At 39.3% G+C, this 26,974-nt stretch overlaps 1 protein-coding gene across 1 annotated transcript in view; it reads left to right on the plus strand.

The window, feature by feature from the left end:
* Positions 1-26,974, plus strand: part of LOC111144452 (teneurin transmembrane protein 3) — a 494,164-nt gene that overhangs the window by 315,606 nt on the left and 151,584 nt on the right. Inside the window, exon 5 of the mRNA XM_022498770.1 lies at positions 20,539-20,777. Within this exon, the coding sequence (XP_022354478.1) occupies positions 20,539-20,777 (239 nt within the window). The remainder of the gene's footprint in view (positions 1-20,538; positions 20,778-26,974) is intronic.

Below are 26,974 nucleotides of genomic sequence, written 5' to 3' on the forward strand. Positions count from 1 at the left end.
ATTATTGTGTACTTGTACATTTCCACTCGGCAAATAGAGCCTTTCTGGTCTATAATCTCTAGTGAGTTTCAGATCTCCTAGAGTCCCATCCAGACCTGGACAAGCATTTGCAGTTTCCAAGCACTTCCTTATTATGTTATCATCTTCGATAAATACCACTCAGCACCCATCTATAATACCAATCCTTGCTTATAGTTTTCCTTCCAGATTCCTTTTCTTGGCACTCAATATTTCTTAAGCTTTGTATGATTTAGTTTTAGGTCACTTGCTAGCCTGTAGGTCATCCTGTTTATTTTGAACTTCGGCTGCTTCAGAGCATGGTCAGAGTTGCTGCGAGAGTATAGAACAGCCGAGGAAAAGCTGAGCCTCGGCCCAGTGCCGCAGCAGCCCTGAAAGGTGGAAGGAACAGCAACTCTCACTGGGAGCCCTGACCTTTCGCAATTGTGAAGCTAATTGCCTGCAGGTTCTTCATTTATATATGTGAATTAAGTTGCTTAGTAGTTTCCTATTAGATGTTAACAAAATGGTTCATTTGTAGCCATTTAATAAAAGATTTATTAAAGTCTTATTTTCGTATGAAGTCTACTTTGGCATTGATAGTTCATTAGTTATGTTCCCCTAGCTCTTTACCTTGCAGTGCAGTAATGCTCTGCTAATTATTAATGTATGATATTGCAGATTAAATTACCTCTTTATTATTGCATTTTTATTTAAATATTGAAATGTCCTGGGCTGCTTTAATGTGAGATCAATTGCTATATCTTAAAAAAAAAAAAAAAGACCTAAACAGAAGTATTACCTACTGAATTAAGATATTCTCCTTTTCTCCCTCTTTTAATCTTCACTCTAAATGGTTCTAGGGAAAGGCAAGACATCAGTACAGGCTTCAGATATCAGTCATCCTTTCCTATTAGAAACCTAGGCAGCAACCTTCACATTGTGGCATTATCGTACCAGGGAAAGCTTTCCCGGGTGAAAAATGGTACCCTCTCCAGCATGCTAATAACCAACTACCTTTAACAAGATAGTAAGTAGTTAGATGCTCCATAATTGCAGATAGAGCTTTAAGTAAAATATCCCTGGGGAGGTAATCCACTGACTTAAGTTTACAGATGATGCCATATCCTTTTGTTAAAGACAGTTTGGGGGACGGGGGAGAATATCACAGAGTATGGAAAAGAGGTACAAAAATGAAGCTGAGATTACTGAACACCAGTGTCAAAATTGGATCTGGGCCCAGGCTAAGAAATTCTTAATGAATCTTTGAGAGTCTCACCATCTCTGTTAAAAACAGACAACAACAACAGCAGACCCTGTTAACCTATCTAAAATTACACGCCAATGAATAGTAAAAATCAACTGGATTCTAGATCTCTTGAAATAGTTCACCTTTAGTAACTTACAGTATTTCTTAAATACTGTGAAGGGACACATGTGCATTTTAAGAGTAACAGGAAGAAGGGACGCCTGGGTGGCTCAGGAGGTTAAGCGTTTCCCTTCGGCCTTCGGCTCAGAACAGGGAGCCTACTTCTCCCTCTGCTCAGCAGGAAGCCTACTTCTCCCTATGCCTGCCACTCCCCCTGCTTGTGCTCTCTCACTCTCTCTCTGACAAATAAATAAGATCTCCCCCCCCAAAAAAAAGAATAATAGAAAGAAAGAGGAAGAAGGAGGTATGATGTATTAGGATATTCCTGGTGATGTTTATATTTAAGGCTCATTTCAATTTGTGGCATAAAAACTTTTGTCTCATTAAGATGAGATTAATTCAGGAAGCTATTGTCCTAATTCAGTGTCTAAGTGCTGTGCTAACCATTTAATTTATTATCAAACCAGACAGTTTAAGAGTGAAAATGTTATAAGAACTTGGGACACCTGGGTGGCTCAGTCAGTTAAGTGTCTGTCATGATCCTGGGGTCCTAGGATCCAATCCCGCATGGGGCACCTTGCTAAGTGGGAAACCTGCTTCTCCTTCTGCCCCTCCCCGTGCTCATACAGGCACCCGCACATTCTCTCTCTCTCTGACAAATAAATAATATCCTTAAAAAATATTAAAATAATAAAAATAAATGAAAAGAGAAAGGGTTATAAATACAATTGCACTAGAACTTTTACAGATATAAACTGAAACTATACCGGACATGGAGGGACATACTGTTACCCAAGGAAGTATTATTTATTCCCACAAGTAAAGTTGCATGTTAACTTACGCCTAAGATAAATCAGAAAAAGAAACTAAATGAGAGGGGAAGCAGAAAAACAGCCATTGGTTGGAATACAGTCATTGGTTGACTCTCAACTTGAACTTTTCTAGTTTCTATGCCAACTTGTAGCAAATATTTAACCCTTTGTCAACCCCTTCACAGAAAAAGCTTCTGTTTTTCTCTAAATATGCGGTTCTTAACATAAAAATAAAATATTTGTTTTTATTTTCTTCTCACAATACCAAAAGGACAAGAGAGAACATATATTGAGGCCAACATAGCCAATGAAATTTTGTTCAAGAAGTTCAAATTTTGAATTTCAAAGGTAAAATGTTAGATTTAAAGGTAAATCATATATTCACTAAAAATGTAAAACAAAAGTAAAATTTGGTCCTGAATTTACTCAAAGAAGGAACAACTGTGTGTCTCTAGCTCTCTAGCTAGTAAAATTTTTGTTTTCAAAGCTCTTCAGCTGTACTGAAATAGAGACCTCATTCTAAAATAAAGTATGAGATTAAAGGTGATTACTAAGATAAGGGAAAAGCAAAAGCATGATTTTTATTTATTTTTTAAGATGTTATTTATTTGAGGGAGGGGGCAGAGGGAGAAGCAGAAACAGGGAGCCCTATGTGGGACTCGATCCCAGGGCCCTGGGGTCATGACCTAAGCTGAAGACAGACGCTTAACTGAGCCACCCAGACGTCCAAAAAACGTGATTTTTAAAGTGATATTATTATTACCTAATTGTAATACACCTGCCTCAGGTTGCTTGTTTAGCAAATATTATGCTGATAACTTAAATGGAAAAGTAGGCTGTGGATTAACAGTAGCTCTAAAATGGAGGTCATTCCCAGGAGTCAATATTGATGTATATTCCTGAATAAAACCTAGTAGTTTTATTTTTAAATATCTTTTTTTTTTCTTCTCAGAGTGGTTTTACAGAAAAACTAATCTGTAATAAAAACTTGACATTGAGTGAGAAGGTTCTGCCAGTTTTGAGTGGGACATAGATTCTTCGAGGACAGGGTAGGAGAAGCCCTAGACAGTTACAACAATAAAATAACACAATATTTTCTCTTCCTCTTCTTTTTTTTTTTTAAAGATTTTATTTATTTATTTGACAGAGAGAGAGAGATCACAAGTAGGCAGAGAGGCAGGCAGAGAGAGCGGGGGAAGCAGGCTCCCTCTTGAACAGAGAGCCCAATGCGGGGCTCGATTCCAGGACCCTGAGATCATGACCTGAACCAAAGGCAGAGGCTTAACCCACTGAGCCACCCAGGCGCCCCTTCTCTTCCTCTTCTTGAGAGGTGGACAGAAACTTCTGGAACAGTTGCCTCCAGTTCCATCATGAAGCCTCACTGTGTGCAAGCCCAGCGCTCCGGGTGTTTCACCGCCCCCCACCCCCACCCCGCTAAGCCCTGTGAGTGGGTGATGCCCATCAGATGCTTCTCCTTCGTTTTCTCCATCCTGTCTCTATCTTCCCTAAGATCAGGTTAAGCCCCCCAGGAGGATGGGAGTGCTGGAACGGGGGGAGAGGGGCGCGGGGTGGTGGTCATACTTCAGGACATCACTTGGCACAAACATTTTCTTTCTTTCTTTTTTTTAAAGATGTATTTATTTGTTTGGGGGAGAGAGAGAGAGCACAAGTGGGAGGCGCAGAGGGAGAGGGAGAGAGATAGATACTCAAGAGGACGGAGTTAGGCTCTGCGCTCAGAGCCCAACTTTGGGTTTGATCTCATCATCCCGAGTTCATGACCTGAGCTGAAACCAAGGGTCCTCTGCTTAAATGACTATACTATCCAGGCGCCACTGCACAAACATTTTCAAATGAAGCAGGACTCTAGGAGAAAAGAAAATTAGGAATAATCTGTTTGCAGGTAGGCTAGGGTATGTCATCCAGTCTGTCACCGTCTTGTCCAGCTGTACCTGTAAGCCCAGATACAAACACAGCTCAGCAGCATAAACAAGAGTCTGTGTTTTACAGTCAGACCAGGGTTTTCATCCTGGATCCATCATTTAAATGATCCATATGATCATCTACAGGTTATTACAACCTTAGGTCGATCTCCAGTGCCACAGTACTACATACTGAAAAGAGCGCTGTGACTTTAATAATGTTAAGTAAAGTACCTGGCAAATGATAGGTGCTCCATAAATGGTTTTAAAATATGACCAAATAATAAGAACAACCATTGCATAGGATAAGATAACCTAATTAACAGTTGAACAAATGTAAACACCATTTATCATCAAGAAGCTCTCTTCTCTCCAACAGACAAGAAAAGTGTTTGTCCTGACTGGAAGAGTTACAGTCTAATTTATCTTCATGGGGTAGGTAGGTCAAGCCTGCAGCCACAGATCTATCAGAATAAACTCTCTGGCTTCTTTCACTCTTTCTGTTGTTCAACAGAAAAAAGGTGAATTTTTGCAGGTAGGAACCCCAGGTCTGCTCATTTCATTCCTGAGAAGGAAAAAAAAATGTTTAAATTGTAATGAAAGGCAACTAGTCCTATTCCTGAAACATTAAATTAACTAAGGCGGTAAATGTTTGGAATGAATCAGTCCAAGCCTTGATAGATGCATTGTCTCCCCGTCAGTCAGGAGTTAGACCTCAGTTTTACTTAAGGTGTTTAAAGCTTTAGGTGTCTTTTGAGCATGATGAAGATACTGTACAATGGAGTAGGCGTGTTATGTTGTTTAATTGAGGTGAACCAGTTTCTTTATAATAGCAATTAAGACACTAAGAAAGCATGCATTAATTATTTGCTATAGACCTTAAGTCACTTTTGAAAGCATAATTCCAACAAAATGCAATTACTCTACTCTGATAATGTTTGGTTTTGGATAACCAGCAATCTGTATAAAATATTCACACATGATAACCTTAATTTCCCTAGTACCTAGGAAAATGAATTCTTACTTACTTCTAACACATTTCTGGTCACTTCTCTGAACATGATCAAAGTATAAGGTCATCCGTGCCATTACTCTGGTCATGGCTAATGACTGTGATTTCATCCTTACCTTTTTCTGAGCATGACCTATTCATTTTTGAGGCACCTCTCTTCCTCTTTCTCAGCAACCATTTTGTGAGCATTTTTAAAAATCCTTTTACTCTTCCCTAATATTGTCTGTGAAAACGTTTCAATCCTCTTGTGTATGGGCGCATGTGTGTTTTCATGCGTGTGTGTCTGTGTGGTGTGTGTGTGTGTGTGTCTGTGTCTGTGTGTGTGATCTCTGCCTAACATCACTACTACAGGGTGATTTTTATCTTTATCCTAGAATTAATTTCTGTCCAGTTTTAAAACTGTGTTTTGCTCTAAAATTTCATCCTGTTTATATCACTGATTAACATTGTTTCTCACTTCCTGTATTTCTTCATTTTTCCCTTGACAAAGTTTTGCCTTTTGTATTTCTTTCTTCAAACCTGAGGTGAGGTCTGTTTTCTATTAAACCATTTTCAGAATACTTTCTCCTTTGCCTGTAAGGTTACATTCTTAGACATGGAATTAACCAGCTAAGCTTAATAAATTCTATTTGATAACCCCTTTGATTCTACGATGACCCTCTTTATGATTTCTCACCTCATATTGTGAACCACTTGGAATATTACCACGAGAAGTCATCTTGTTCCAATCACACCCTGCACTACTATGATAGTGCTTCTTTCTGCTCATGGCGGGGTAGAAAAATAGCAATGGTTTGGGGACAAATCTGGGTTAAAATCTTAACATTCTACTAGCTGTGTAACCTTAGGCAAATTACTCATATATTTTTATCTTTTTTTTTTTTCATAAAATGGGTCTGGTAATACTTCTTAAAGATTTTATAAGGATTTGTTGAAATGTCATTGTAAAGTAGCACTTTGACTTCTTTGCTTTTCTTTATTCTTTTCCTCTGCTATACAGTTAAGAGAAAAATAATTAATTCCATATTTAGAAGGATGAATAATAACTTGGAAAGCAGTAAAGGCTTGGTAAAGGAAAGGCAATGACAACTAACAAGAATTGGCATGTTGATTAGTTTTTGTGAACAATTAGATAGCCTTTTCAACTTCGGAAATAGGTATTTTTAGATTGAGAATAACCGGTATTTTTCCTATTTAATTGGGGTGGCTTCCTACAGGAGATCAGCTATGAAGTAAATTTCAGAAACAGGGTTTGCTTTAGAAAAAAAGTGATCTTAAGGGGAGGAGATTATCTGAGATCATGGTGGAATAGTGATATTTCACAAAATGAATCCTGAATGCTTTCCCTCATTTCGTGGGTATTTATGAATGTCTTACAATGTACCAGTGTGAAAAACTCAAGGTTGTGACAGAGGACGGGGAGAAGTGGCGAGCACTTTTGAGAAATATATGGACTACATTCCAGAACAAATTCATAGTTGGAGTAAATTTTCGCAATTACCCGATCTTACCTTCTTTTAGAGCCCATTGAGATTTTAGTAATCTGCCCAAGGTCACGTAACTGGTCGGTGGCAGCACTCAGCTAGATCCCAGATTCTAAATTAATTCCTTTCCTTCTTATAGTGGCTCCATTTTGTTAATTAGAGATGAAAGAAAATAAAAGCACTCAACCCCAAAATACATGTATTTATTCAGTTATTAATTGTACAGCTTTAGCAATGTACTAATCTTATGCAAGTTATCATACGTATCTAAAACTAAAATTTGAAAGGATGAAATGAAATAAATAGCATTTCTAAATAATTTGATTTTCTTTCAGTCTGTCACTTAATTTTGTTTAACAAATATTAAGTATATATTTATAAGATAATTACATGTCAAATATTAACTATACATAAACGTTTTTGACCTAACAACTATATGAACTTCCTTTTGACAAATAAAAATATATACAATTTAGATTGCACAGTTTGATTTTTTAAGGTATAACATTGAACCTGAACATTAAAATATATATATACACTATATATATATACACACACACACATATATATACACATACATACGCACACACACAGAGACACACACATTGTAAAATAATTAATATATCCATCCCCTCACCTGGGTGTAGCTTGTGTGTGTGTGTGTGTGTGTGTGTGTGTGTGTGTGTGTGTGTGGTGAGAGCACTCAAGGTCTCCTCTCAGCAAATTTCAGGTATCCAATATAATGTTAATAACTGTAATCACCTGGCTGTACATTAGATCACCAGCACTTAATCATCTTATAACTAGAAGTTTGTACCCTTTGACAAACATCTCCCCAATTCCCCCACCCCTAAGCACCCCCTGGCAACCACCATTCTGCTCTCTGGTTCTATGAGTTGGACTTTTTTTAGATTCCACACAAGTAGGATCATCCAGTATCTGCTGAAGCTTGACTAATGTCTCTGATGTTCTAGCAAACTAATTAGAAGTTGTTACATTTGCACATCTTTAAATAAACAAGGACCAAACTCACTAACATACCATGTTTTGCAGACGTTTAAGCAGCTTAGAAAATTAAAAATTGTTATAGATGGCAATCATTGTTCTTGGCAACAAAATAATATATTGATGGGAATATTTCCAAATGTGAGTTTTTAAAAATCCTGTCTGAACTAAGAGTTTCTTTAAAGAAGCAGTACTTCCTTCCTTGTGCTTGAATACCACTTTACGTGAAGGGACAGATTAATAATTTTTTCAAAAATATATTCTTGGTAGCATGCTGTTGACAGCCCCTTGTCCTCCCAGAAAAGGTCATCAAATTTGGCCCCTTCTCCTTTCTATATATTTAACTCACTTTTAAGTTCTATAACTCTTTCGGATACTTTGCCATGAGCCAGCTGGCTAACCTGGATGTGGTTAAAAAAGATTTTCAGAATCACTGCGCAGCTCATCCCAAAGTATTGGGAAGAGTCTTGTATTTAGTTAATCACAAACAGGCGCAGAAGTTAGAAGGTGAAAGTGTTGCTGTCAACTCGTCTACTAGGTGAGCTCATCTTTCTCTCAGGGAATCCCTCACAGACATCTGTGACTTTCCCACAAAAGGACTGAAAGCAGCTTTCACGATGGTCACAGTACTACATAGTATTAAAGCTTAGTATCTTTCTTATTCTTTAGACAGGAGATAAGTCCAAACGGAAGTGTGTTTTATACGTGAGTTAAGATACATATCTCATTTAGAAACTACTACTGTATAATGAACTGGTTAAGAACATAAATTTTAGGGCCCAAAAGACCTACCCTTGCCTCTATATAAATTCTGACAAATTAAGGCTCAGTTTCCTCATCTTAAAAAAGGAAATTTTATTACACACACCACACACAGAGTGGGGATTTTGTGAAGTTAAAATCAGAATAGTTTCCTTGTGCAGAGTAAATAGGTGCTCATTAAGGCTTATTTAAAATGCCTTCCTCTCTTTGGACTGGTTGCTTTATGTTTTGTCTTCTTAGCTACTTTCGGTTCACTAATATGTGATTGACTAAGGTACATCTTCAGTATCTCTTACAATCCTATAATTCTTCTATTCTTTGTAAACTTACATCTACACTTGAAATTCTTGTCTTTATCTAGATCATACTTCCTTCTCAAACTTATTTAGAAACTCTGAGCAGTTCTAAGGATAGTTGGCCATCAATAATTGAATGAATTAATAATTAAAATCTTGTTCAAATAGCACATAGGAATCTTAAGGCATTCTTTTTATTCCCATTTTAATTTTAATATATTTAGTATGCAAATGCCAACAGTAGCTGTAATTGATAATCTTAAAACATGTAGGAAAATATCTGATATAGATTTGTGCATTTGATGCTATGACCACACCATTATAATAACTAAAATTTGAAACAAAGGGTGTGAACCTATTTTAGCCTTCTTGGTAATGGTAAAAGGAAAAAAAAAAAAAAAAAGAAAGAAACAAATCTGTGTATTTAACCTGTTGTTCCATTCCTAATCCTCCCAAACTCTGTAACATGATTTAGTGCTTGATTATAGATTTGTCTGTGTTTACATAAGTCTTAATAAAAATAGTTTGCTTCCTATTATAACCCTATATATTTTTATAAAGCTGTGGTTATACATAAATTTTATATTGTATTAAGTTTCTCACCTAATACTGAAAAATAAATACGAATTCACTAAAATGCTCTTCCAACAGATCACATGAATACTCTAGAATTTTTCTTCCCAGTTTTCAGAGATCGATGCTGTACTTTCCATAAACGTGTTTGTGTATACAGTATAATTGCAAATTGATACAGTGGCAATTGCTAAAATATATAATTATTCATATATTCGTACTGTGGAATTTTTTGGTAAAATATAAAAAACAGATTTTGTCTCAAAGCACTGTTTTGTACAACCACTAATAGCTCATATTAATTCAGGTAATAGCAGTGAAATGTATCTTGTTTATAAGCTTTTCATTTAAGACATTTTTCTTGCTGGGATCACCTCCTGGTGTGAAAGTTGTCCAAAGATAATAGCACATCAATTCAAAAGTGTAATAGATTTGAGACCACAACATGCTATCAGCATGAAGAAGTAGTTTATCAGTCTTACCAACTCACTGTGTCACAGCTAGAATCATTACATATTTGTTCTTTTGTTTGCACATCAAAATATATAATTTATATCCTAATGTTGATTACTCACTTGGGGGGGTATATAATTTTCTTATTTAAAATATTTTTCTTTAAAATGCATATCATAATTAATTTAGAGGTAATAAAAGAAAAGGCATTTTAATCAGTAGGGTTCTAAAAACATTTTCTTTTTACAATTCAGGGATGCATAGTATATTACTTACTATGAACCATTTTCAATTAAGTTTATAGTAATAGTACCTTTATATTAGAGGCAAAATAATTAATCCATTTTGAACCAACCCTAGGCAATTCTTATAAAATTTACACACACACGCACATACACCTGTGTTTGGACTCGCCCATTTCAAAATTATCAGAGATTAAATTATCAAAGCACAAAAAAGAAAAATACTAAAGTTCAGTCTATTATTGGCTCACTCTAGGTAAGTTTTATTACTTATTAACTGTTTTCCTTTATATCAATCCTTGACCCAAGCCCTTTCAGTTTTGGAAATCCCGTTTGCTAGTTTTTATTTTTAGTTACAGCTTTCGTTGACTACTGTTGTAACCACAGTAGTTATTGAAGTAATTAAATAAATTTAATTGAAGTGAATTAAAACCTAGTCCTCTAAGTACTTTATACTTTCCTCATCTGGGTGAGTACTCTTCTCAGTTCTCCTGCTCCCACCCTTGAAAACATGTTCGAAAATAATATTGAAAGAATAAGAGAAAAAACTTTGTCTTTAACTCTAATAATGAGGATTCAGTATGGGTGGTTGTTTTGTTTTGTTTTGTTTTAAGTATGCTAGAATTCTCCCTCTGAACCTTAGGAAGAGGATTTTTTTTCTATTCATGAACTTTTTTTTTTTTTTAATTTTATTTTTTTCAGTGTTCCAAGTTTCATTGTTTATGCACCACACCCAGTGCTCCATACAATATGTGCCCTCCTTAATACCTACCACCAGCCTCACTCATCCCCCCACCCCCCTCCCCTCCAAAACCCTCAGTCTGTTTCTCAGAGTCCACAGTCTCTCATGCTTCATCTACCCCTCTGATTTCCCCCAATTCACTTTTCCTTGCTGTCTCCTATGGTCCTCCATGTTATTCCTTATGCTCCACAAGTAAGTGAAACCATATGATAATTGACTTTCTCTGCTCGACTTATTTCACTCAGCATAATCTCCTCCAATCCCGTCCATGTTGATATAAAAGTTGGGTATTCATCCTTTCTGATGGCTGCGTAATATTCCATTGTATATATGGACCATATCTTCTTTATCCATTTGTCTGTTGAAGGGCATCTTGGCTCTTTCCATAGTTAGGCAATTGTGGCTATTGCTGCTATGAACATTGGGGTATATATGGCCCTTCTTTTCACTACATCTCTATCTTTGGGGTAAATACCCAGTAGAGCAATTACAGGGTCATAGGGTAGCTCTATTTTTTTTTTTTTTCATCCTGTTCTCTTGTCGATCTGAAGCTGCCGGGATTACAACCTTGGTTGGGGTGTGGGGTGTGAGGGTGCCTTCACTCTGGCCAGTACTAAGAATGCCACCTTGATTGTCACTCCTGGTCCTCAGCAGCTTCAAAGAAGGAGAAAAGTGAAGGAGAAGGCATTTGTGTGGGAAATATTTCTATTTCTTTCCCTTCTCCTCAATATAACAGATGTGCAAAGGGGTAAAGAGGTTATGTTTACGTGTGTGCATGTATGTGTGTTTGGTGCCTTAAAAATATTTATAACCGAGTTTTCCAGAAGTCTCTCTTAACAGATAAAGAGAAGGATGAGAGGTAGCTTTTTTCCTCCTATAAATTTTAATATAGGTTGTAAATTGAAGCCAAGATTATAGAGGAAAGAAGAATGTATAAAAACAATTCTAGCCAGAAAGTTTAAGGGTAAAGAAATAGCATTTCTGTAGGACGGAACCTTTGGGAAGTTGTAAATACCCACGGTGAGTTATCAGCTAGACTTCTCCATGGCTTATACACCCAAGTATTAAGTTCAAAGAAATACAGAAAGAGAACCCCCAAAAGAAGACACTTGTGGAGTGAGATAGTGTTTTGGTGAATGTCTTATAGACACATGGAAATACAGATAGTGTAGGAGAAAAAGAACCAAGAGAGAACAGATGCTGGTGTCTCATTTAGACATAAAGCCCAACAAACATGATAAATACTTGAAAGTAGTGGCACCTGGGTAGCTCATTTGGTTAAGCGACTGCTTCAATTCAGGTCACAATCCCAGGGTCCTGGAATCAAGCCCCAATCAAGCTCCCTGCTCAGGAAGTAAAAAATTAAGAGTGAAATGATATAGAACAAGGACAAATCTTTAAGCTGTTTGATGCTGAGGTCAAGTAGATTGAGCCTCCCACTGTAAAAATTCCATTCCTTCTAAGTTGACTTCTTGAGGTGAGCTCCCAGCCGTAACTTTCTAAGAAGCAGGAATCTTTTGAATGATTTTCTAATTTGTTAGAGAATCTTGATGAGAGTCTTGAGTGAAACTGAAGCTAAAAACCCAGTACGACAACATGTTACCATAGTGGTTCTCAAACTGTGGTCTCTGGACTGGCAGTATCCGCTGGGGGGTTCCACCGAGATCTTCTGGTTTAATAAGCCCTTCAAGGGACTCTGATGTGAGCCCAGGTTTGAGGACCGCTGCTCTAATGTAGGGCATGGACTCTTAGTAGATTTTGTTCTGTCAGTGGCTACCTAAGCTCCCCAGGCCTTACCAAAACCTGCGATCCCATCATCCGTCTGGTTGCAATGTTTTCTTGTGAAAGAGTGGAGGTGCCGAACACCTTTTAGAGCCTTCCTCTGCTGCTAGTGTGGGTGGGCTTCTTCGTGAACATTCACAGCAGCCTCTGCATTCTCCCAGAGCTTCCGAGGGCCGGCGTCCTCAACAGATGGAGAGTTCTTTCCCGAATAGCCAGGTATCGAAACCCAGTCAGTAACTGTACTAAATGGCTTTGGATACCTATCGAGAATCAGTTGCTAAGAAGTAAAGAAAACAAGCAGGAGCCCGGCCTTGAATAAGAACAGGTAATTTTCTGTTTAGGCTTCTGCTTTCTTTAGTTTTCTTGCTTCATAGCTGCCGGAAATTTTGTATTTAGCTGCATTAATATTTCTTTTTATTTCCCTGCATTATTATCGAAAGCACATCATTTGAGTAAACTGCTCTTTCAGTCTTTTAATTAGTTATAAACACACTGCTAAATATACATTTAAAAGATCATCCAGTTGGCTTTGGAACTTAAAATGCAGGACCTGGTAGTGAAAATTCGGAAGACTGTGATAATGAACCACAGGTTATCTGGAAGTTTTCAGAGTGTTTGGATAGTGGTTACTATCACAGTTTAGGTATATCATGTCTTTCAAATATATACTGATAAATACTGGAGGCTGTTTAAACTCCTGTGGTATTTAATCGGTATATTCTTAATTATAGACTACAAGCAATTAAATAAGTGGTAATGAGCAATATGAAAGGAAGATAATGCACAACCGTTAAATTTTATATATTTTGACAGTTTTTGCAAATTTTTATCTTAAAATGAATTCTAGGCAACCTGCCCATTGTTTTGGCATCATCAAGTGACTAAAACTATTTTGAACCCAGTGGTTAATTTTAGCCTTCATATATTTCCAGGTAAATTTAATCCGTAAGTGTGGGATTCATTTGCTTTAGATCTGAAAATGTCATTTTAGAAGAGTCGTTTGATGTTGAGGAAATCTTGTGAGACCTTTAATAAGCCTCTTAAATCCAGAAAGTTGTATTTTGCCTGAAGGAAAAGGAACCTATCCCTCAAAATTCCCTCAGCTCTTAAGTCAGAACTTTGGATTCTGAAAAGGTTGTAAATGTGACCCAATATCGTCAGTCAGTCTTCTCATTGGCACACTGTCTTTGAAATGAGAGCCCCTCATTTGAAGGAAGCAGTTTGTGTTCCAGGGAAACGTTTTATTAATTTGCCTAGAAACGTAAGTAGAAAGCAGGACACATCAAGACGTTTTATGTAAGCGGTTCATGTTAAGTTTGAAGTAGCTCATTCTCTTTGTTCAACCAAGAATTTGAGAAGAGCAAGAAAAACCGTCACATCTCCAGGGCAGTAGTGTCTTTCCCCCCATAAGACGTACTAGATTATACACAAAAATAGTATTCTAGGTGTTCATGGTTCACTAATAAAGGTTTCAGCTATGCCACAGGGACAGCACTGAACACTGTGATGCTCTTTTTAGTCGTTTGCTCTGTTTGCTAATCTCTAGAAAGGTTTTTAACACTGTATAAAATATTGAAGAAAAGAAACCTCTTTTGTATGAAGACAGCCAGCTATGAAGTTGATCTAATTAAAATTTCATTCAGTGATGGCACACTTTCTTTTTGACTCTTATTTTCTCTCATAGCGCTCCATTGAGGAAATGACTCAAACCACTTTGAGTAACGCAGTATATTTTCCAAGGATGCTTTTCATTTTGGTCCCTGAAATTTGCAACATATGAAACCGTGCTCTTGATATTAGAGGAATAACATGATTATGTTAATGTTCTGAACAAAAGACTAGTATGAACCCATTTGTTTCCTAGTGACTCTTGCAATCTTACAATTTTTGTTGTGAGCTTACAATTTAATTATATATTATAACTTATTTAATTTTGTACTTGATGTCAGGATCTTTTCAAATGAGCATCGGTATGTTGATGTATCGTATAACATCATATCATATCATATATAAAAGGACATTTAAATTTAACTTCAAAAATCTGATTATTTTGCCATTAAAAATTTTATGATCGTAAGTTTTGTAGTTTATTATTCTGAAAGACAAAACCAATCAAAAGTGTAGAATTTCTAAAGAATGAACCATCCCTGAGAAGACATAGGGGGAAGAAAGCAAAACAAAGGACAAGAGGCAGTGGTCAGAGGCCTGAGAGAAGAGCAGGGAGGAATTACGACTGGAGGTATAGAAGTAGTTCAGGATCTAGCCTTTAAACCATGATGTTTCATCTGAGAGTAGAAAACGTGAAATGAAAATGTTACTTTCGCCTCACCTTTGCCTCTGCCAAATAGATTCAGAAGAGGAAGTTGAAGTGTAAGAACTCAGAAGAACTTCTCAACCCCACAGAAAATCAGACAGGAAAGGAAGGGGAAAGGGAAGGGAAAAGACAGGGAGATGAGAAGGAAGGAACGAACGAACGAACGAAGGGGGAAGGAGGGGAGGGGAAGGGAAGGAATGAGAGAGGGAAGGAGAGAGGGAGGCAAGGAAGACAGGCAGGCCATAAAGAAAAGAACGCAGGGTTCTCTGGTAGGGGGACCACTGGGGGGTAGGAGTGTGGGGGGTAAGGGACTGCACAGGACAGGCAGGCCAGAAGAGTAATTGAAAATCACCCCCCGAGTCCCTCAGCGAAACCTGCAGGATAGAGTTACTAACAGTGACCCAAAAGTCTGAATGGGGACAGCAGGAAAGAATGGAGGGATTCAGTCCTGTCCCTCCTAATTTTAAATTTGTGGCATGACCTGTAGAAAGCTCCTTCCCAGGCTCGGAGAGAAATAGAAGCCAGGACCGAAGGCGGAAGCTGAAATGAAAAGGCTGGTCGGTGCTGAAGGCAGATCCACAAAGAAACAGCTCTTTCCACTTCAGAAGGAAAAGGAGCAGTTATTAATTGTGCTGAATCCAGAGTAATTGTTTCCGTGGCCGGTGGCATGGCCACGCGGGGGATAAGGCGGTCGAGTTCCCCAGCCCTCGTCTGCTTCTGGTTGTTGTTGTTCGATAGAATCCCCCCCTCAAGATTCCGAAGCCACAAAGCAACGGTTAGTGTTCAGTGACCTCCCGCACCAGCCGTCTTCGGGGCTTTGAAATTGATTTTCCTCCTCTCAGTCTCTGATAGTCTGTCTTCAAGTGCGCCTCTCTAGTTCATCACCAGAGTGAAACGGCGGCCCCGAGAGCGGAGGGACTGGAGGCAGGCGACACGCAGGGCATCATTAGACACATCAGAACCGAATCAGCCTGAGCCCGTGTGCTCTGTGTTAAAAAAGAAGCTGCTGCTTTATTGCCGAATACAATGGGGGATATTCTCACAGGATTCGCTTTTTTCATTCCCAAATACGGTCTGAGAAGTAAAGAAAATCTCTCCCTTTCTTCTCCAAACCTCATGTGGATGCCAGGTCAAAACCGTCTGGTTTTGATAGTAATTTTGGCAGGATTTTTTTTTTTTTTTTTTTTTAATACATGAGAAGCATGTTCCTGAGGCTGGAATGACCTGGCAGAGAGTCACAGGATGCGGAGAGGCCGGAGTGACACATGGAAAGACGTTTCTGGATGGTGAATTCGGTGATAAAATAATTCTCTCCTCAGAAAACTCGTGGGATGCTTTTCAGATGGCGGAATTTCAGAGCCCGCTGGTCTGTTTCTTCGTTTGATTGTGGTGGAGTCCGCACATAACTATCTGTCCCTTCACTGTTGACGGCCACGTTACTGCCAGGACAACCTTCATCCCCACCTGTGTGGCCTCTTCAGGCCCAGTGGGACACTCTGCGATGTCCAAGCTACTCTTGAAGCCACAGTAGTAATTCTCCTTCCTACAAATGTTGCTGAGACGCCGAAATCTCAGGGAGGCTCTGCCCGACGGAAACACCTCCATGCTCCACCTGTCCGTTTGGTCTTTGGGACCCAGAGGCCTCCCCAGGCCTCTGTCTGACATTGAAGGTACAGGTTTGTTTCCGTCAGGTTCTGTGGACACGCTCTGTGGTCTCCACTTCTCCAGCACCAGGGAAGCCAGGAGCAGGGCCCGTGTTTCTGAGACATGGGGAATCTTCTGAGTTCATCCAACCTCTCCCGTTTCCCTCCTCCTAGATAATAGGTAGAGAGATTTTTCTAATCTAAGACAAACCCTTAATCTCTTAAATTTTGTATCTTTCACACATTTTGGTTACATCCCAAATCCTCTCTATGTCCGCTTTTCCCCAGAGGTTCTTCATGGTACCAAAGACTAAGGCAAGGGAATGGAATCTGCCTTTGGCCATGGGCCGCCATGCTGGTTGCTGTTCAAATGCAGCTTGTTTCTGTCCATAATTGTCAGGTAGTGCTCTCTGCTATTTCTGTACCCCCGTGCGTGGTGTGGGAGTAGTGGAGAGCCTCATCCCTCTCTGGAGTCATGCCAGCTCCCCAAGATGCTGCCTATGAAGCGGGGGGCAGGCGTCTCTCCCTGGGCCTTGTTGAAGCTCTGTTTTATCAGCTCCCTTTCTGCAGGATTCCCCTCCTAGTCTGGAGGGTAACCCCTTCCGTCTCACCTCAAATTTCTCCCCGACATTATGGCTATACCCCAGTAGATGGGGCTATAGGAAACCAGCTAGAGACCTGGGCTCTTTCTGCTTCTCATTTTGTCTCCTGTCTCCTGGGGCCAACGCAGTGAAGCAGCCACTGGAATTGAGAGAAGTGAAGTAGAGCACAGACAGCCAAGGGGGTTGAGGGGGGAGAATTTCAGGAGGAAAAACTCACTTTAAAGAGTACTGTACAGGGCGCCTGGGAGGCACAGTGGGTTAAACCATTGCCTTCAGCTCAGGTCATGATCCCAGGGTCCTGGGATCAAGCCCCGCATCAGGCTGTCTGCTCAGTGCGGAGCCTGATTCCCTTCCCTCTCTCTGCCTGCCTCTCTGACTACTTGCGATCTTGCTCTCTGTAAATAAATAAATAAATAAATAAATAGTACTGTACAACTTTAACCCCATTACTTCATGACATGGGAAAATTCTATAAAATTAAAATCTCAGGGTCCGTAAGCATAGTTTTCTTTGAATACAGCCCCACACGATCATTTCTGTATGATCTATGGCTGCCATCCTGAGCGGGCATGGCCAGAAAATGCTGCAGTGTTTCCTGTTCGGTCCTTTACAGTAAGAGGTTGCTCACAGCTCGTCTGAATAATTAGGTTCCTGCTTGGTCTGTTTCAATCCATCTTCTCCTCCGGAATCCCTGCCCATGTGTAGAACTTCCTGTATCAAGTTTGTAAAACTGGGAATTCATTCTACAAACATTGGCTTTAGAGGTTGTTACCTATTGAATTGGAATCTGAAGGCCCCAAATGATCCTTTTTGGTCTTTTGGAATACGCAGCCTGTGACTTTGGGAAGATAAATAGCTAAGACTTGTTGAGCTCTTACCTTGTGTTAGGTACTTATAGAAACACGGCGTGTGTGTTACTTCCATTGAATCCTCATATAATTGTCTACACAGTAGCTACTACTCATATTCCCATTTTATGGATGATACAACCAAGATGCAGAAAATTTGAGTCATTCACCAGATATCATCCAGCTCATTATAGGTAAAGTCTGGATTTCAACCCAGTCTTGATCCAGGGCCCATGTTCTTAATGACCGTGCTGAATAGGGATATGGTAGGAGATTTTAAAAATGCTATGTCCAACGTAACATTTAATTCAGACTATAGACTTTAAAATTTGCCCTGCTAAGTACCTCCATATGGGAAAAGAGACTCACAGTACAGTTACTAGTATAATTTATAGACGTAGCAACTGATCATTTGCATCTGTTCTAATTGTGTGTTTGACACAATATTTTTTAAAAGATTTTATTTATTTATTTAACACAGATAGAGTACAAGCAGGGGAAGCGGCAGAGGGAGAAGCAGGCTCCCCACTGAGCAGCGAGCCCAATGGAGGCTCAATCTCAAACCTGGAGATCATGTCCTGAGCCAAAGGCATCAGATGCTTAACTGACTGAGCCCCTCATGCACCCCGACAAAGCGTTTTTAGATACATTAACGGGTTTACAACCCTGTGAGATAAGCAAATCATTAGCTCCATTTTCCAGATGAAAAGCAAAACTGAGGCTTCCTACAATCACGTATGTAGGAAATGATCAACCAGGAACTTAAACTCAGATCTGATTTCTACTCCAGAATTCTTCCCACTATACTTGTGTTAGGCAAACTTTCATGACTTTTGCGCTGTTTCTACTCCAGCAACACAGTTAGTCACTTAGTACTTTTCTAGAAATGGATTCTTTGTGACTTAAGGACCTGATTAGCCCTCACAACAATATTCATAAGCAGTAATGCACATAAACTCATGAGTCTGGCTCTTTTATTTATCTAACACTGCTGCTGTGCTTACCATATTCCAAGCACTTGACAGCAAATATGAACTCCTTTGAGCCTCACTGCAAACCTGAAGGGTAGAGGCTATTACTGTCTCCATTTTACAGACTAAGAAACCAAAACACAAAGAGATGAAGTAACTTCCCCAAGGACATATGCACAGTCAGCAGTGAATCAGGATTTGAACCTCGTAGTCTAGCTTCCGAGTTCTGCCCTGTGAACCCCTTAAGTTATTTGATATATTCAGTTTATTCTCTTATACATTAAAATAAGGATATCAGTAGTAAAATTTTAAAATATTCAGCTATGTACCATCTATAGTCATCTTTCACAGAAACTGTATTGTACCATAGTGGAATATTCCATATATATTACATACATACATTCCATATATATTCCATAGTGGAATATTGTACTGTAGTGGAATATTCCACTATGGAATACCCATAACCTCCTGAATACATAAGAGAAAACAGTCTGTTGACTTCACTGGACATGTTATTAGAGAAAATAATAGTACGTGTTAGGACACACAGTGAATTCACAATAACTTACTGGTATAACAGGAAATATAAACCATGAAAAACATGGCACTTTTTTTCTTTAATTTGGGGACTTTGATTGTTAATAGGAATCTATATTAACTGTTGTTCCTAGAGAATTTCTTTCTTTTTTTTTTTAATATTATATTTATTTATTTGACAGAGATCAGAAATAGGCAGAGAGGCAGGCAGAGAGAGAGGAGGAAGCAGGTTCCCTGCTGAGCAGAGATCCCGATGTGGGGCTCGATCCCAGGACCCTGAGATCATGACCTGAGCAGAAGGCAGAGGCTTTAACCCACTGAGCCACCCAGGTGCCCCTCCTGGAGAATTTCTTATACAGCACTCTTGTCATGTGATCATGTAATTTCTGCTTATACATTTTCAAAATGTACCACTTCTAGAAGTATTTTCCTCCACTGCCATCCAGCTCAGTTGTTATAGACTGTTTCTGTATTTGATCTAAAACTTGCTTCACTGACCCCTTCATTTATTTAGGTTGGTTTTAGAAGTGTTCTGTGATTCCTTCCTCTTTCTCCCCCTTCCCCAGTTATGTTTGACATAAGCTAAAAATAAAATCGGTTTGCATCCCTTGAGACCTGACCAGCTGCCTGTGGCCAAGCTTGATAGTGCTTGTTAGTGGGAGAGCAGGCTGGGGTTAGAATGTTTCCGTGGAATTCCAGAAAAATAAATCTGTCTGCAAAACATCAACATGATCATGCATCCTTGTGTTTATACGAGTACGTGGTCTCATGTAGTCATAAAACACAACGTGTAGCTTTAAAGTGATGTGATTTGTCTTAAGTGGAATGTGATTATGTTCTTAGTACAGTTCATACAAGGAAGTTCCCGAATGGTTTTGGGCAAGAAATGGTGTGATTAGAATAACTGCAGAGCGTCTCAAGATATCTACTTGAAGGCACGGTAATAATTGGTGTACATCAATACTTCTGTGTACTTTACAAGTCAATTTCTGTCATCAGAGTCACCATTATGAGTTGGTTAAGATATTTCCTTAATTTCTAATATTTTTAAATAGAGGTAATGAGGTAATGAGAGAGACAGAAGACAGGGGGAAGAGCTCATGGATAGCCGTGTCTGTCTCCCACATGTTAGCATATCTGTATCTTCTGATGATAATTGTTCTGTTCCACAGGCATTTCCTATTCAAAACAGGAACAGGGACAACGCCACTGTTCAGCACTGCAACCCCAGGATACACGATGGCATCTGGCTCTGTTTATTCGCCGCCTACTCGGCCACTACCTAGAAACACCCTATCAAGAAGTGCTTTTAAATTCAAGAAGTCTTCCAAGTATTGTAGCTGGAAATGTACTGCCCTGTGCGCTGTAGGGGTCTCCGTGCTCCTGGCAATACTCCTCTCATATTTTATAGGTAAGAACCCAGTTTGACAATTACTTTGTACATTGGGATGTTATATGGTGGTCTTGTTGGTTTCATCCATTTAGGTGGCCAAGAAGGATATTACGAGGTTTAGTTTCTGGAGGAGGGATTAGTTAATACCTTGTCAATCCACAGAACGTCTTCAGTCATCTTCGGGCAATTTGGATAAATAGAAAAGCTGCATTTGCCCAAAAATCAAGGTCTATGCTTGGCTGCAGACTAGAACGTGACTAGAGTGTGAGTTTGGCGCATCCCTCTTGAAACATGGCTAAGTCTGTGACATCTCATGTACATGAAGTCAGTCATGCATTTGCAGGAAGGAACGTTACGCAGGAATCCCTTCAATGCATATTCGACAGGGAGCTCTCTGCTCCTTGTACTGATTACACACCTTTCGGCTAACTCAGCTATCTTGGTGTAAAGCTCATCACTCAGGACCGTCGTCCTGGCCTCAGCCACACTCTCCAGAGACCTGTGCGTCCATAACACAACAAACGACTTACAGACTCATTCAAATATGTGGATTTTTCATCTTTTCTGATGTCATGTTGATCATGCTTTTCATTTCATAGTAACCCAAATGATGGGAGCTGCTAACAGAAGTTGTAAATAGTGCTTTTCTTTAACTGTTTCATAACTGTATGAGCATTTGGATTATTAGAAATGACTTTTGTAAATCCCAGAAATGACCACATCGAAATGCTAATGGCGTCCACCGAGGTTCATCACAAGTGATATGGTTTACCCAACAAGAGCCACGGCCAGTGATGCATCCTCAGGTTTACAATACAATTTGTGATGCCCCTGAAATTCTAGAACTGAACACGAGTATTATGGAGCCATATGTGTAGTTGCATGGTGCTTTTGCCGTGAACGTGTTTCTGTCATTAGCTACCATATTCCTTATAAATGATGTATTTTGGAAAGTGAAATAACCATTTTGAGCCACGACATTTAAGAGGAATATAGAATTGTAAAGCATGAAGGAATTTTAGGGATAACTGAGTCAGAGATGGCAATTCTGGGGCATGATGTATACTATTACTTCCGATCCTTTGGCCATGGCAGACATCACTAATGAATTGGGGCCCGCTTTCCCACCGAACCTGGAGAAAACCTCATTATCCCCGTCACTGGGCTTCATACACCACCTTGTAGCACCGCTGTCCGTCTGCGATGAAACGTTCTTGTCGTTTTTCAATCTGAGTTAACTCCCTCCTTGTCAAAATGCTCTAACCAAGTACCACGAGGTTGTCACTTGGCCAGGATCCCGCGCTCCTGAACCGTCACTACGCTCTTTCATAACACTCAAGGTAAATGAGGACTATCACAACAAAAAATCAGTATTCGGAGATGGAGTTCTAGTATTCAGCTGGAAAATACCTAGCCATCAAGAGAATCTCTTCTCGTTAGTTGTATAAATTATCTGTATCTGTCAGCAGCGTGCTGCTAAAGAATTTTAAAAGGTTCTGAAATGCACGAGGCATAAATGGGATGTGATAAATTAAGCATACATATTTGCAGGGGATTTTTTTTTTTTTTTTTTTTTTTTTACCACAGTACATGCCAGACTGATCAAGAGCTATGTGGGGCTGGCAGTCTGTGTCTGTGTTGTTGCTCTGTGGGTAGGTGTCCTTTCTGAATGCCTACCAGATGTGCAATATTGGGAATATCAGATTGATACCATGCAGTTTCATTTACAGTGGGTGATTAGCGGGAAAAAATAGCATTTTAATGTGAGATTAGCTCTCTGTTATTGGTGAGACTTGTCCTCCTTTCAAGGGCCCCTAGTGAATATCGCTGAGTATCAGACTTCTGAGTAAACACTCCAAATGCTCCTTTTCTTCAAACTGCCTGTTTTCCTGTTTCTCAGCCCATTGTACTTTATTCCACGATTCCATACTTTTTCTCACTATCGTCCACTTGTCCCTCTGATTTTCTCTCGCCCCACATGGAAACCCACAAATTATATAGTTAATATACTCAGCTCAACAGATACTTGTCGAACATTCGTTATGATCTCGTTCTTGTGCTGGAACTTAACTGTTCTCTGGCAAAAATTACTTTTATCGTCGAAGAATTTTCTCATACTTCCATTGCTTTAATTAAGCCCAAATACACTTACCATTTTCACTGGTCTTCTTGTACTTGAATGACTAATACACAAATGCAATGGTTTTTTTCATTGGGGTTCAAATCAGGTAAAAGATTTGTTCATCAGTTAGCATGATCCATCTTTTCAGGCCGAAGAGACTGTGTTTACCCTTGAAAACAAGAACAGGGCACTCCTCGTCAGGGAAGGTTGTCCTTTTCTATTGACATGGTGTACAGCAGAGATGGAGACAAGGGACCTTTGCCTGTCCGGCTTAGCTCAGTCTGATAAACCGCAGAATCGATGGGGAGACCGATGTCCTCATCAGGTTGCCCTCACAACCTTTAACAAAAGTACAGCCGTCCTTACACTTTTTTTTCCGCATTCCCTCAGAGGTCCCTTTTCTCATATTGACTGTCAATATAAAGCCAAAGCCTTAAGAAAGAAAGAAAAGAGAAAGCTTGAGGAATTACTTCTGTCCCAGATTTTTCTTTGTCACCTGCCAGGAAGGTCGTGAGAAGTTAGGAGAATGTAATATTAGCATGTCTCTTTTCTAAGATAAAGTTATCTCAGCAGAGTCAAGATGAGTCACCTCTAAAACGGAGGCAAGTAGGGGAGGAGAACAGGCTTTGTTGTTTGTCTTTCCTATTCCTATCAGACTTTCAGAGAAAAAGGAAAGAGTGAAAAGGAAGCAAAAATATATTCCCGTAGGTCACTGTGAACTTCTTGCATACGTAACCACTTGTTAACTTCTTGGGGCATACTCTTCCGGATGTTTGTCCATGCATATGGAGTTCTGTATTTTTAATGCATTTGGTACCAGGCTTTCTCACTTGTCACTTATGAAAACATCGTATGTGTATGATTTTATTTAGTGGCTGTGTTTAACCAGTTCCCAGAAGTTCAGTGACCTTTTTCTTATGCGTGTATGTGTCCAGTTGATCAAAATTTTTTATTTTTTATTTATTTTTTAAAGATTTTATTTATTTATTTGACAGAGAGGGAGAGAGGGAACATGAGCAGGGGTGGGAAAGGGAGAAGCAGGCTTCCCCCTGAGCAGGGATCCTGATCTGGCGCTCGACCCCAGGAGTCTGGGATCGTGATCTGAGTGGAAGGCAGACACCCAACGACAGAGCCACCCAGGCACCCTGATCAAATATTTTTAAAAGATTTATTTATTTATTTTAGAGAGAGAGTGAGTGCATATGCAAGTTGGTGGTCGGGGGTGGGGACAGAGGGAGAGAGAGAATCCCAAGCAGACTCCCTGCCGAGCACAGAGCCCCACTAGGGGCTGATCTCACAATCCTGAGACCATGACCTTAGCCAAAATTAAGAGTCAGACCTCACCTGACCCAGCCACCCAGGTGCCTCCGGTTGATCAAATATTTTACCAGAATAAATCCTCTGAAAGGGTGTACCAAAATAGTGGGTGTGTTTTACATTTTGACAAACTATTTCCAAATTACCCTGTTTACACAACTACCAATGCTACTTACTATCAAGATTTTTGACCCTTGACAATCTCAGGCTAAAACATTTTATTGTTGTTTTCATTTATTACAGAATATCTTTTCTCAGACAAATTGACCATTTCTATTTGTGTGTGTGTGTGTGTGTGTGTGTGTGTGTGTGTGAGATAGAAAGAGAGAGAGAGAGAGAAAGAATGGCCTAGTTTCTCCCATTTTTCTACTGGGGCTTTTCTCCTTTTTTTCCCTTTGATTTGCAAGTGTTTGTTTAGAATATGAGTCATTTGTCGTATCTGCTATATATTTTCCTATCTGTTATTAATTTTGTTCATAATTGTTTTGCCATACACCATATCGAATTTTTTTAGGTAATTAAATTTATCAGTTTTTCCTTATAATTTTTTTTTTTGAGAGAGAGAGAGCATGTGAGCCCACAAGTTGGTAGGAGGAAGGAGGGAGAGGAGAAAGGGTAGGGCAGAGGGAGAGAGACGATCTCAAGCAGGTTCTACTCTCAGCGCAGAGGCTGACATGGGGCTCAATCTCACGACCCCGAGATCATGACCTTAGCCGAAATCAAGAGTAAGACGTTTAACTGACTGAACCACCCAGGTGCCCCTCTCTATAATTTCTGAATGTCACATTATACCTTATAAAGTCTTTAATCACTTTAGACAATGTTTTTTTTTAAATTCACTTGAATTTTCTTCTGGTACTTTTATAGTTTTTCAACAATTATTTTTAGGTCAACATTTTTCTGGGTACTCTGATAGATGCTAGAGGTTCAAATTAGCTTTTTCCCAGAAGCTCATGGTCAAGTGTCGTACATGAACGCACTTTTAAGAGTACATAGTTTCAATAGCAACTTGAGCCTTAGGAACAAAAACTAGAAGAGTAGGGAAGGGAAATATGGGTCCCTAGCTGAAGATGTTGGGGAAAGACGATCTGGCAGGTGATGCCTGAAAGATGAAGAAGAGTTCAGTTCACGAGGTTAGACAGCAGAATGGGTCAGGTGAGGTCCGACTCTTGATTTCAGCTAAGGTCATGGTCTCAGGATTGTGAGATCAGCCCCTAGTGGGGTGCTGTGCTCAGCAGGGAGTCTGCTTGGGATTCTCTCTCTCCCTCTGTCCCCATGTCTTCATGTGGCTAGTGGCTACCATTTTTTAATTTTTAGAATTGTTTTTATTTTTTGAAGTTTATAATAGAGAGTTTCTAACAGATCCAAAGTATAAAGAATAGCAGAATATAAGCTCATGTACCTAGTACCCAGATTAAGGAAAGCAGTATTATAAATGTAGTTGAAATTGTCCTTCTTCTCTTACTCCTCCTCTCCCCTACAGGGGTTCCTATTCTTTAATCAGATGTTTATCACCGAAAGAACTTTTTAATACTTTATATATATCCCTCATACTCAATACTTAATCCTTAAATATTTTTTATTAGCATATAATGTATTATTGGTTTCAGAGGTGCAGGTCTGTGATTCATCAGTCTTATACACTTCACAGCACTCACCATAGCACATACCCTCCCCAGTGTCCACCACCCAGCCCTCCATCCCTTATACCCCCCACCCCTCCAGCAACCCTCAGTTTGTTTCCTGAGATTAAGAGTCTCTTATGGTTTGTCTCCCTCTCTGGTTTCATCTTGTTTCCTTTTTCCCTCCCTTCCCCTCCTCTCTCTTGTTTCTCAAATTCCTCATATCAATGAGATCATATAATAATTGTCTTTCTCAGATTGACTTATTTCAGTTAGCATAATACCCTCTAGTTCCATCCATGTCATTGCAAATGGCAAGATTTCATTTCTTTTGATGGCTGCATAGTATTCCATTATATATATATACCACATCTTCTTTATCCATTCATCTGTTGATGGACATCTAGGTTCTTTCCATAGTTTGGCTATTGTGGACATTACTGCTCTAAAACTAGGGTGCCCCTTCAGATCACTACATTTGGTTAGTGGCTACCATTTAAACAGCATAGGTATAGACCAGCTATTAGAAAACTAGCCTAGGCTGGAGATCATGAAACACTGTTGGGATAGAGGAGTGAGCAGAATTGAGAAGTTATAGCTGATAGATAATAGAATAGATATGCCATCATTGATCATAGCCCAATTTTAAAAATCAAATGTTCCAAGCATGTATGCGTGACCAGCTTCTTTTTGACAGAGTCACGTTACAACTTTCTTTAGATGACCGAACTCCCAATTAAAATCCTCCATCAATGCGTTAATCTTTAAGTTGATGTGTCTTTACACAATGGAAATTCCACAGAACACAAAGAGGAGACTCAATGACAATATTTAGTGATACAGACCGACCAAAGGAATACTTGTGCCACTTTTTCTGAGCCTGAATTTACTCATTCCTCTGTTTTCTGTTCTAAAATTAGCAAATTAAAAGATGGATATTTGATATCCAGCAAATATACACCAAAGAATGGATTTAAAAAGGGATGGTCTGTTGGTTACTTTTACTTCTGTGCACAGTTGTGGAATGAGTAGGAGCCTTGATTATTTTTTCCTCACAGAATGCTCTTTTTCCTAGGTGGGAGCTGACCTTGAAATTTTGATGTTGCACACACAGAATTTGCCCATAAATCTTATCATAAATCATAAACATTATT

The sequence above is a fragment of the Enhydra lutris genome, unplaced genomic scaffold (genome assembly GCF_002288905.1).
Source record: "Enhydra lutris kenyoni isolate GAN:26980312 unplaced genomic scaffold, ASM228890v2 scaffoldscaffold11, whole genome shotgun sequence".
NCBI classification, from domain to species: domain Eukaryota; kingdom Metazoa; phylum Chordata; class Mammalia; order Carnivora; family Mustelidae; genus Enhydra; species Enhydra lutris.